A 12761-nucleotide genomic window follows, 5' to 3' on the forward strand; every position below is an offset into this window, starting at 1 on the left:
TTTTATTCCTTTAAAAATTCTGCAAGTAAAGAAAAACACCTACTGAACCAAAACAAATCCAGTGAACTTCAAACTTTCTTTTGTCTGCTGACAACGCTGCCCTTGCTGTGCTGAAAACCCAAGCAGTGTTATCAGCTCTGTCTGCCATTGTTAGACATAGTTACATAGTAGGTGAGGTCGAAAAAAGACACAAGTCCATCAAATTCAACCTATGTGTGTGATTATATGTCAGTATTACATTGTATATCCCTGTATGTTGTGGTCATTCAGGTGCTTATCTAATAGTTTCTTGAAGCTATCAATGCTCCCCGCTAAGACCACCGCCTGTGGAAGGGAATTCCACATCCTTGCTGCTCTTACAGTAAAGAACCCTCTTCGTAGTTTAAGTTTAAACCTCTTTTCTTCTAATTTTAATGAGTGGCCACGAGTCTTATTAAACTCCCTTCCGCAAAAAAGTTTTATCCCTATTGTGGGGTCACCAGTATGGTATTTGTATATTGAAATCATATCCCCTCTCTGAAGATAGACAGATCTTCTTTTTTTTCCAGCCCCTCTCCAAATGCATACTTCTTTCCCAGCTTGTTCTCAAAGTGTGTGTAGGGAAAAAGCTACTGGGAGATATAGTTCTGGGGGCTTGTCTATATCAATGGGAACGGATCTAAGGCACCCTGCTGATCCCTCCTCCCAGCAGCTGCCACTGCAACAATTTTCTGTCCTGGGGTGACATCAGAGGTGGTAATAAAATTGTTTCTCATTATAGGAACAAAGTAAAGTAAAATAAAAAAAAAATAAAAATAATTCTGGGACATTCTTTGACGGGGAAGGTCAGAGGGGGTAATAAAATGGTTTCTCATTATAGGAACAAAGTAAAATTAAAAAAATAAAAATAATAATACTGGGACATTTTTTGACGGGGAAGGTCAGAGGGGGTAATAAAATGGTTTCTCATTATAGGAACAAAGTAAAATTAAATAAATAAATAAATAAATAATACTGGGATATTCTTTGATGGGGAAGGTTTGGGGCTACATTTGGGTCATGCCTGGAGATCACCTTTAAATGACTTTCCAGTAGTGCTTGTTACTTACCTGCTGGTTTGTGGGGAAACTGACTGAAGAGAAAGACAGAGTGCTTGGCATATCTACGATAAGCCTGGCTTCATGGGCATCATCTCCATCTGCCGTGGGATTGTTAGGATCTGATGGCTTGTTTGTTACTGTAATTTCCAGAGCAATATGTTTCTGGTCCTGAAGAGCCAACACTGGAACCCCATTCTCCCTGTGATATCAGAAAACAGTAAGTCAGGGCTAGTTTACACAAGCGTTGATTTCTGAACAGTGGTCCGCATTCACATCTGGATCGCTCTTTAGTAAGTATAGGAGAGGTGTCGAGGAGGCGCTGTATTCAGAGCCAGATATAGACCTTGGGGGGGGGGGGGGGGGGGCCTGGGGCACTTCAGATTCTGGGGGGCCCTTATACACAGAGTTGGTTTACATTCTCACTGACAATCACACATTTTTAAAATGCATGACACAATGTCATTCTGAGGTCACACATGCAGTCACATGTGTGGTGTGCTTGAGCAAAATTCATTTTTGAAAAACGATACAACATACCAGTCCAGATTTTTACACATGATGGCCAGCAAAATATTACTTCCCATGATACATTTAATAAAAGAAAATACGTTTTTCATGATACATTGTACAGGAGTTACAAACCTCCGACTTGCGAACGACTCCTACTTACGAACGGGAGGCGGCGTGAAGTTCTGCGCATGTGCGGCCACTTTTTGACGGCAGGCACATCGGAAAACATCGTAAAACCGCGGAAAATATCGGAAGACGACGTCTGCGCATGCGCGGCTACTTGACAGAACATTGGAAAACGACGTCTCTGCCGTTCTGCGCATGCGCTTCCGACTTACGAACAAATCCGAATTGAGAACAAACAGGCAGTCCCTAACCCATTTGTAACTCGGGGATTGCCTGTATATTATTTATTTTGTATTATTTTATATATATATTTTTATATTGTTTTATATTATTTTTGTATAGAGGGGGCAGTGCTGCCCTCTGAAAATGACAGCAGGGATAATGTTTGCTGTACCACGATGCAAAGCAATGCAGCTGTGGCATATGTACACCCCCCTCCACTGTCTTTCCAACTAAAGGGGAAGTGGTTGGGGGGGTGTAGCAATACCACAGCTCAACCACATAATTTTAATGCCCCCAACCACTAATGCAAACGAGGCCTTATAGCTCCATTTATAAAGCAGTGGTGAGTTCTAACCCCAATAGCATTGCTGATTTTCTAATAATACTAATGCTGCATTTATAAATTCTGCTAAACCTGCATTAAAGGTGCATTTTCATGTCTACAATATCGTTGCTTGGGAGATATTAAGCAATACATTTAAGTAGAACCAGTTGCTCTGTGCTTTCACAAAGTTTCATCGCATTATTTTTCCAGAAGGTAGAGATCAGTGGACCAGTGTATTGTAATAAAAACATCTTTGTCATTCTGAAGCTTCCCTCCAACCACTTTGCATATTATTTTATATATACTGTGATTCTGTACTTGCCAAATATGCTGCAGAATTCTCCCTCCACTGAGTCTGGCTGCAGCCATTTTAACTGTGGGCAGCTGAAGCTGCTGCCTGTTCACTTCCTGGATTTACACAGAGGCACACCTCCAGCTCTGCAGCTCTCATTGGCCCTCTTATGACTCATCCCTCCTCCCTTCCTGGCAAACTCTCATGAGAGTGAGAGAGAGGGAGCTGTGCATGATGTCATAAGCCTAGGCTAATGACCAGACAAGAAACAGGAAGTGGGCTGTATAAGGTATTTACTAGCAGAAAAAAAATCTTTTACTATCCAAAGTTAAAACAACAGGGGCAGAAGATTTAATAGATGGTAAGTTGAAAAAAATGACTGAAGGTCCGCTTTAAGGAGGAGGTCCGGCCCCCCACAAAAAAATTAAAAGTCAGCAGCTACAAATACTATAGCTGCTGACTTTTAATATTAGGACACTTACCTGTCCTGGAATCCAGCGATGTCGGCACCCCAGCCAATGTTTCTATCGGCTCTCGGTTGCTGCCGCCGCCATTGCCTGTAAGGGAAACCGACAGTGAAGCCTTGCGGCTTCACAGCCGCTTCCATACTGCACATGCCCGAAGAACGCTGCGCTTTGTGAATGGCCCGGTGGCGGGGGAAGGAGGAGGGGGGCCGAACTTCCGGGGGACCTCGCCGCATCGCGCCGCAGCCAGGTCTCCTCGGAAGTGGGGATGGGTACCTGTCAAAAACAGGTACTGGTTCCCCCCCACCAAGGTGCCAAATGTGGCACCGGAGGGGGTGAGAAAGCAGATAAGCGGAGCTTCCACTTTTGGGTAGAAGTGTGTTACAGGACCCAATTTACCAAAAGAAGTGTCTTCTACGCCAAAGGATTTGTAATTCTGTCCATCTACTTTTGTGATTCATACACCTTTACCAAAAAGCATAGTCAGTAGGGCGACGCCACTAAGTTATTTGTTAAAACTAAGGAATACAGTGATGTCACCTCCCTGCCTACAGCCTGCTGATTGGGTAATTTAGGAGCAGCAACACATTGATAAATCACATTGCTCACTCTGCTTTCTCCTCCTGTCAGCACATTTGTATGCAGAGGAGCCTGACTGGTGTTGCTCCTACTGCTCCCAGTCTGAGCTCTGCTTCGCAATAAGTGTCAGTGGCTGACATCAAGAAAATGCAGGCATTAATGATAGTTTCAACCCCAATTGCGTTAAATATTAAAAGCATTTACAGTATATCTGTCTGAAGTTCAGCTCCTAATTTAAAATATGTTTAGTTATATACTTCTTCAGTTCGGTGTAGGTGTCCGCCTCTTTATTGCAGAAGTTGTAAGAGATCTTCATGTTACTGTTGCAGATATTATCCTCACCGCATCCTTCTTTCAGAAAATGAGCCTAAAAGCAACATAGAAACTGGTTGGCTAAACATATCCATGGCATATGGTCCAGGCATCAGTATTGTCATTTTCTAGTAAATCATTCAGTAAAGCTGGCCATACATTATACAATTTTCTAGTTCAATTTCCTTTAGCTTTACCTTCAACAATGCAGTGCAAGGGCCTGCCTGATTGCATACAAAATGAAAATGTTTAGGTTTGACCTCAAATTACATAGTTTTGGTAAATCTAAAGGGAAATAGTATAAGAAAATTGTATAATGTATGACCAGCCTTAGACTTAGGCTTGGTCTAAAACTACCGACTGCAGCACCTGAAAAAAGCCTGAATACCGGACTTAAAGTGATATTAAAGTCTTAGGTTTTTTTTTGGCTTAAAAATAACAAACATGTTATACTTACCTGCTCTGTGTAATGGTTTTGCACAGAGCAGCCCCGATCCTCCTTTTCTCGTGACTCTCGCTGGTGCTCCTGGCCCCTCCCTCCTGCTGAGTGCCCCCACAGCAAGCAGCTTGCTCCCGAGCCGCTGCTCTGTGTATACATTCAGACACGGATCCGGCTCGGCCCTGCTCCCTCTCTCTCTCCTCATTGGCTAACTGACTTTGATGGACAGCATCGCTCGCTGCTGTCTCAGCCAATGAGGAGGGAGAGTCCCCAGACAGCTGAGGCTCTTGTGCACACTGCTGGATCTTAAGGTGAAAAAAACCTTCTGTCTTTAGAACCACTTTAAGCAAAAAAATAAACAAAAAGAAAAGGTACGCATGTCCCTTTAAATACTTTGCTAATTAAATATTAACAACGCAAATATAAATAATCCAAATACCAATACAAATCTATAAACAACACAAATTAAGTAATACTCCAGCAGTACCTGCTTTCAAATTAATAGTGAATAAAAAAAAATTCTTAATTATATACCAATAAATAAAAAGTAATAAAGAAAGTTCATAAATATACGCAGTGAACAGTCCAAGTCCATTCAAGGTAATACCGACTGATGGAAAGTGCTCAATGCCCAACATTGTAAATACAGGTGCTCCTGTGTTAAAAGTGTATGGCCCCTTTCACACCAGCAGACTGATTAGGTCCGCCTGTCAGTTTTTCAGGCGCACCTGATTGGATAACCCATTGTTCTCTATGGGGCGGCGGATGTCATGGACACCCGTCGGCATCCGATCTAATAAATTCCTCTAAAAGTGGATTCCAGCGGATCAGATGACAATCGGATGAAAACGGACATGCAGTCTGTTTCCATCCGACCGCCCCCTAGAGGAGAGCAGGTTGTGTCCGTGTCTGCTCTGCGTTTGGAATGGACACGGACCTGTCATCCGCCTGCTTAACGGGGATCAGCGGAGAGATCCCCCACTAAGCAGGCAGATTCTGCTTGGACGGATCCGCCCCGTATGAAAGTGCATACTCGCTCATTATGCCTTTGCCTTACAGTTTTTGTTTTTTTTCTCCGTGCATACAACCGCTTTAATTTCTTCTAGTTTATGGAATGCATCGACGTGCCTCAACGTGTCTAGCATTAAAGCAAATTTATGCTCATTTGTGCACGTTCATTCAATTTTTTCTGCCCAAATGCTCCTCTCCTGAACGCGATTGTGATATTATTTTTCAGCCTGTAAACGTCTGTAAACACCTATGTTTACATGGACATATAAGCTTAGGCTCTGTTCACACCTAGGCGTTACTGTTTTACAGGCGTTTTTCCAGCGTTTTTGTACAGGCAGTTTCAAGGTTAAAAGGTCACCAATGTAAAAGAATTAAAAACGCCTGTAATCTGCCAAAAAAGAAGCTCCTGTACTTTTTTGAGCGACGGGCGTTTTGCTTTAAGCATCAGAACACTCAGATGTGAACAGAGGCCATTGAAATGAATAGGATTTTTCTTGTTGGGCATTTTTAGAGCTGAGGCTTACAGCAGAAAAACGCCCAAAAACACCTAGGTGTGAAGGGAGCCTGATATACATGTGTGTTTACAGGCTAAAAAAATTAACACCAAACGTCTGGAAACGTGGCATTTTTTTCTGCCCAATGTGCATAAAGCCTAATGCGCATAGTACAGGATCCTATTTGCCAAAAATATTTTCCCAATGTAGCTTGGTGCAATATTGTGCAAATGCAATGCGGAATCATACAACAAAATCTATAAACACCTCTAAATTTAAAAGACATGAGCAAAGTCATTCAAAAAAAGCAGTAATAAAAATAAATGAGTTACCTCTGTTGTGATTGTTTTGGGCTCAATGGCATCCTGGATTGGCATAAGATCTGGCAAGGAGCCACTTTGTCTCTTTTTCCGACGGACATTTTTAATATCCACAGTAAGAGACACAGGAATCTGTCGAAGTTTGTCTTTAATAGTTTCCTAAGAGAGCAAGACAATTGTAAGTCTGCTGTGCAGTAGTCTGGGGGATTGATTTACTAAAGGACCGTTCACATAGCAAAGTGAATGGTCACTAGAATTAGTAAATATAGTCACTTCAATCATCCAATCATGTGCTAGTCAGTGTTAATTTTGTCGACTAAAACATTTTAGTCGACTAAAATACGACTAAAACAATTGAGATGACTAAAATACGACTAAAATTAAAATGCCATTTTAGTCAAAAGACTAATGCCCTGTACACACGGTCGGACATTGATCGGACATTCCGACAACAAAATCCTAGGATTTTTTCCGACGGATGTTGGCTCAAACTTGTCTTGCATATACACGGTCACACAAAGTTGAAAATCCGATCGTTCTGAACGCGGTGACATAAAACACGTACGTCGGGACTATAAACAGGGCAGTAGCCAATAGCTTTCATCTCTTTATTTATTCTGAGCATGCGTGGCACTTTGTCCGTCGGATTTGTGTACACACGATCGGAATTTCCGACAACGGATTTTGTTGTCGGAAAATTTCATAGCAAGCTCTCAAACTTTGTGTGTCGGAAAATCCGACGGAAAATGTGTGATGGAGCCCACACACGGTCGGAATTTCCCACAACAAGGTCCTATCACACATTTTCCGTTGGAAAATCCAACTGTGTGTACAGGGCATAAGACTAAAACTAAATTGAAATTTGACGTCAAAATGAACACTGGTCTGTAGTGCATGTTCATACCTCAATACCATAAATAATAATAATAGATTTTTCACTCCAGCAGTATATAATGAGTTAGGAAATTGTAGAGAAATGCTTAAATAATGCATTACAATTTAACTCTACCCATTAGATTTTAGATGACTAAAATTTGTTTTAGTCGACTAAAATGTCCTGGAGATTTAGTCGATTAAATACAACTAAAACTAAAACAATTGCAGAAGACTAAAATGGGACTAAAACTAAAACGCCATTTTAGTCCTAAGACTAAAACTAAAACTGAATTGAAATTTGCTGCCAAAATTAACACTGGTGCTAGTAAAAGTCAAGTTTTTTAAAACTTTTCTTGCACATGATTGGGTATTTACCTCATTCCGTCCAGCCACGGTACCTCTTTACCAAGGTGCGGGAAGGACAGGCCAATCACGAGACCACTTCCCCCTTTTTGAACCCTAATACTTTTAGTTTCTCCCAGGACCTCCTGCTCTCTAGCTCCCTCATCCCTTCCTCCCATATCCGCCTCCAGGACTTCTCTCGAGCCTCACCCATCCTCTGGAATTCCCCACCCCAATCTGTCAGACTGTCTGCAAATGTATCCACTTTTAGGCGTTTCCTGAAAACTTTCCTCTTCAGAGAAGCCTATCCTACCTCCATCTAACAACTGCACTATTTTCTCCATTAGCTCATCCCCCACAGCTATTACCCTTTTGTATAACTTGACCCTCCCTCCTAGATTGTAAGCTCTAATGAGCAGGGCTCTCTGATTCCCCCTTTTATTGAATTGTATTATAATTGTACTGTCTGCCCTAATGTTGTAAAGCGCTGCGTAAAGTGTCGGCGCTATATAAATCCTGTATAATAATAATAATAATAATAATAATAGTTTCAATATCTGTCCTAACAAGTATCTACTGCTGCCCTTACCTGTACATATAGAACTTTCTGGAAACATTTGTCTTGGCCTTGTTGTCGTAGGGTTACTGTTCCTGGCTCTGGGAAATTCGCAATCCTGGAGGACAAACCTAATTTAGTCCTTTCACTTTCCACATCCAGCGTGTAGCCGAGTGCTGTAGGAAGCCAAAGAGAAGAATTACGTATAGACTAATACATAGTTATCATTTCTTATAATAGGAAAACAACAAGACTTAACCACTTCAACACTGGGCACTTTTACCCCCTTCCTACCAAGGTCAATTTTCATCTTTCAGCGCTGTCGCACTTTGAATAACAATTGGTCATGCAACACTGTACCCCAAAAAATGTTTTTATCATTTTTTTCACACAAATAGGGCTTTCTTTTGGTGGTATTTAATCACCAGTGAGTTTTTTACTTTTTGCTAAATAAACAAAAAAAGACTGAAATTGTTAAAAAAAAATCGTTTTTCTTCGTTTCTGTTATAAAATTTTACAAATAAATAATTGTTCTTCATAAATTTAGGTCATAAATTTAGGTTATTTTTGGTGAAAATAACCCAATCAGTGTATTATATTTAGTCTTTTTATTTAGTATATTTATTTGTGTGAAAGTTATAGAGTCCACAAACTATGGTATATATCTGAAGAGTGATCAATACCGACGGCCTATCTCATTTCATGAGGCCCGAAAACGCCAGGACAGTACAAATACCCCCAAATGACCCCTTCAAGGAAAGTAGACAGGCCAAGGTATTTAGTAAGAGGCATGGTGAGTTTTTTGAAGTTGAATTTTTTTTGGTCAGAATTTTTGGAACATGAAGAAATTAAAAAAAAAAAAGAAATTTCATTTTTTTTCTTTACATACTGTCACCAGTGCAGTACAGCATTATCATATAACGTATACTGTCACCAGTGCAGTACAGCATTATCATATAACGTATACTGTCACCAGTGCAGTACAGCATTATAATATAATGGGGGTGGCTGTGATCAGGGACACTGACTGGTGAGAGTACAGAAAAAAAAATTATCCGACCGAATCCAGAACAGCTGTGCATAGTAACCAATCAGCTTTTAATTTCAGTTTGTTCAGTTAAGCTTTGAAAATGAAAGATAAAAGCTGATTGGTCGCTGTGCACAGCTGCTTCAGATTCTAACTGCTCCAGTCTTAGTAAATTCCCCTCATAGTGCCATCCTTGTTGTCTCAGCGATATTTACATTATGGCAAATTATATACCTGTGGCTAGAAAGCTAATTAGAAAATAGTAATGCACTTACTTAGAACTGGATTGTAATTACGGGGAATAGCAGTATACGACAAACAGACGTCAACTGTCAAACTAAAGAATACAAAAAAAAAACATTGGTTAGAAAGTTTTGCCTGTTTGATTGGATTTAGTTGAAGCTGAACTCCAGGCAGATGTAAAAATGCAAACTAATGCAGCTCTTTATTCATTAATACATCATTAAGTGAATGGTATTTTTTAAATGCAAGTAATGTAAGTATCTGAACTTGACTTAAAGTAGAACTATATGAATAAAACTATTTTATTAATTTTGGATAGAGTAAGGGAGGGTTATAACCCCGTCAGATTTTTTTTCGCCATCTGTGTCCCATTTAGGAGATTTCCTTTCACTTCCTGTCCCATAGCTAAACAGGAAGTGAGAGGAAATCCCTACAAATTAAGGGAATTACTTGGGGACCCCCAGGTCACCAGAACTAGTGTCCCCATTGGAAGATTTCCCCTCTATTACTTTTTTGGGGACACAAAATTTGTGTTTTCTTTGACTTTCAATTCTAATGATAATGGTAAACAGGACAACTAGAGAGGGTGAATCTCCTTAACAAAAGACACAGACAACAATAAAAACTGGCAGGTGTTCTAATCCCTCTCCACTCTATCCAAAACTAAAAAAAAGTTTTGCCTTTAGTTACACTTTAACATCACCTTCTTGCAGTCCCACTGTGTAGCAGCGCTGAGAAGGGGGGAAAGGAGAAGCAGCATAAGTAGCCAATCAGGTGTGCTGTGGTGCAATAACAGAGAGATAAGCTTAAGGTTCTGCTGCTTCTCCTCTACTGTCCAGTCACAGGGTAGGGGTGTGCAACCTGCAAGTGAAAGTGAAACTGCAGCAGAGAAAGATCAGGTTCCCTCCCAAGACTGCACTGTAGGACAGAGTTGTGCAGATCTCAGAACTGGAAGGACAGAAATACAAATCCCAGCTCCCATATACTGTATGAATTTTATATGTGTATTTAGCTGTTTGCTTGGAGTTCAGCTTTAAAGCATATGTACATCCCAAATGAATGACATTAGGGGGTCCATTTTTCAATGTTGTCACCTAAGAATTATACAACTTTCACCCAAGATTTTTCACATAAGATTCAATTAGAAAAATGTGTAAATCTTATGTAAAGTTGTGCGAATCTTGCGTGACAACATTAATAAATCAACCCCTTAGTTTTCAAAAACACTGCATTTTAAACAATTGTCTTTTTTTTTAATACTTGTGTCCCCCCTTTTTTCATCCTTTGTTGCATCTCGGTGCTGTAGATCTTTGAAATTCCTTCCAGTCTACATGTCCTCCAACAGTGACTGTATGGGATGTTTAATGGTGGGTTGGCTGATGGTGACAACAATGGACCATGCCTATACAATGTGTGTTGAAACAGCTACTTGTGGTTTACATCCATAATCTGTGTTATGCAGGCCATACTTGAGTCGAATTTCGAACGAATCAGAAATCAGAAATTTTGTGCATTTTGCACTCCGATGGCGCCACCATTGATTTCGAAATTCGACCAATCAATCCTTCAATTTCTGCTCATGTTGCTACAGAAAATACATTTTGTGGCCGGGAATCTTCTTTTCTTACCAGGTCACAGCTCATGCGCATTTCGTTTTCGATTATATTGCTCACACGATTATCCCATCATCGATTAGAAATTTGTTCGTTTTTCAAAAAAATTCCAACATGCCTGATTACTCAAATTTGATGGCTGCACCAAAATCATTGTCATTGCTGCAGCCCACTAATGGTGCAAAAATTTGAATGAAAATTCTTAGTTACAATTTTGGAAAGAAAATTATTTTGAAATTTAAACCCAATTAAGGCGGGTTTTACAAGGCTAGGGCACAACTGGGAGACAGAAGCAAAGCACTGCCACTCTATAACAGGAAGCACCTGAACAAGGACCTTTTGCAATTACATGATCATGATCAGTAGGCTGAAGCCCGTTGTCGGTTGATGTCACAGAGCCAGTCCAGGCTTGGGAAGGACTGCGACCGAATGGACGGGATCCACCCACATGCCTGGACCGACACCCAGCTCAGCCTCTCAGCGAGTCACTGAGAGCCTGCGCCAGCCGCTCGGGGCAGAGCAGAGAGCCGGAGACTGACAGTCAACAGATCGCTGCTCATGGAGCCCTGAGAATCGAGCAATTGGCATTGTTTGATCGCTCGGTTCTCATTGTTAGAGTCGGCGGGGGACAGATGCAGCATTGAACCAATGCTGCATCCACCTAGGTAAGTATGAGTCAGAAAAAAAAATGTTTCCTTTACTTCTCCTTTAAGTGTCGGAGGAGAAAGTGTTCTTGTTTTGCCTGACAGCCTTTCAGCTTCTTCCTATCATTCACCCCAAGCAGAATGGAAGAAAGAGAGAACCTGATTGGCTGGTTATGAGTATTGTGTATATGTTCCTGTTCTCATTTGTGATTCTGAGGCACAATATCATGAAAACAGGGACAGAAGTACTTAGTGCAAATATAAACCAACTTCCTACCAGATTTTGCTTGCTGCAGCACAGTTCATATCTTTCTTATTGAAGTCAATTTTGTCTGGAGTCATTTTGATTGTCTTCTTGATGCTGATAACGGGGCGTGCCCTTTTGTGAAAAAGAAAATAATTAGGAAAAAAGTTATGAGGCTTGCATAACCGTATATATTAGCGGACACAATATTATTATCTTACCTGAAAACATTTATAGAATCTGATAACGATCCAATTGCTATATCTGGGTATAAATTTCTGTCTAGATCCATGTTTCCAGCAATAGAGTAACCAAATGTCCGAGTATTTGTGCTCTTCCCATCAATGATCTTCATTAAAAAAAAAAAAAAAACACAAAACATTAGACTGTAATATGCGTTAAAGTGGATGTAAACTCACTTCTATACCTAGTGAAGTGAATAGCCTCAGATGATACACGGAGATGAAACAAATCCTCCTACATAAGTTTCTCTTTTCTACATCCATTCAAAGTACTGAAAATCCTTCTGCATCTGTCAGTATAACAGAGGAGGGGATGGAGAGCTGCAGTTAGAGCTCTTGTATAGTGTGTGAGAGCTGACTGGAGGAAAGGGACACCCCCCAGGGACACCCCCCATCAAACACGGCACAGGAACAAAGGAACAACGCAGAGCTGTTACCATTTTATCTCATGTGTTGGAAAAACTTATCAGAAGTGACACATGCTGAGGAAGGAAGCACCAGAGAGAATTGACAATCAGAGCTTGGTAGAGAGACAAGTAAACACTACAGATATATGTGCTTTGTTCAGATTTCATGACTGAGGTTTACAACCACTTTAAATGAGATGCAAAGGCTTCATCTTCAAAAGATAAATCTGTGGTGTCGTGAATGTGTTCATAGACAAATATACATAATGCATGCACCTTCCTACAACATAAACCTGGCAATAACAATATGCTGGCCAGGAATTGGTAAGCTCTGTGGATACCTTTTTCCATCCTTACGTTAGTTGGGGGAAAGGGTTAAAACTTCTGTTGGGTC

At 40.7% G+C, this 12761-nt stretch overlaps 1 protein-coding gene across 2 annotated transcripts in view; it reads right to left on the reverse strand.

Annotated features, from left to right (window-relative positions):
• The window catches only part of ITGA6 (integrin subunit alpha 6), a 127087-nt gene that overhangs the window by 36911 nt on the left and 77415 nt on the right, over window positions 1-12761 (reverse strand). For both annotated transcript variants that reach the window (XM_073633888.1, XM_073633889.1), the window contains exons 9-15: window positions 11940-12067; window positions 11752-11853; window positions 9250-9311; window positions 7981-8123; window positions 6186-6332; window positions 3855-3964; window positions 1089-1278 (exon numbers count right to left, since the gene is read on the reverse strand). In XM_073633888.1, the coding sequence (XP_073489989.1) occupies window positions 1089-1278; window positions 3855-3964; window positions 6186-6332; window positions 7981-8123; window positions 9250-9311; window positions 11752-11853; window positions 11940-12067 (882 nt within the window). The remainder of the gene's footprint in view (window positions 1-1088; window positions 1279-3854; window positions 3965-6185; window positions 6333-7980; window positions 8124-9249; window positions 9312-11751; window positions 11854-11939; window positions 12068-12761) is intronic.

This window comes from Aquarana catesbeiana, linkage group LG06 (assembly GCF_042186555.1).
Source record: "Aquarana catesbeiana isolate 2022-GZ linkage group LG06, ASM4218655v1, whole genome shotgun sequence".
Lineage (NCBI taxonomy): Eukaryota > Metazoa > Chordata > Amphibia > Anura > Ranidae > Aquarana > Aquarana catesbeiana.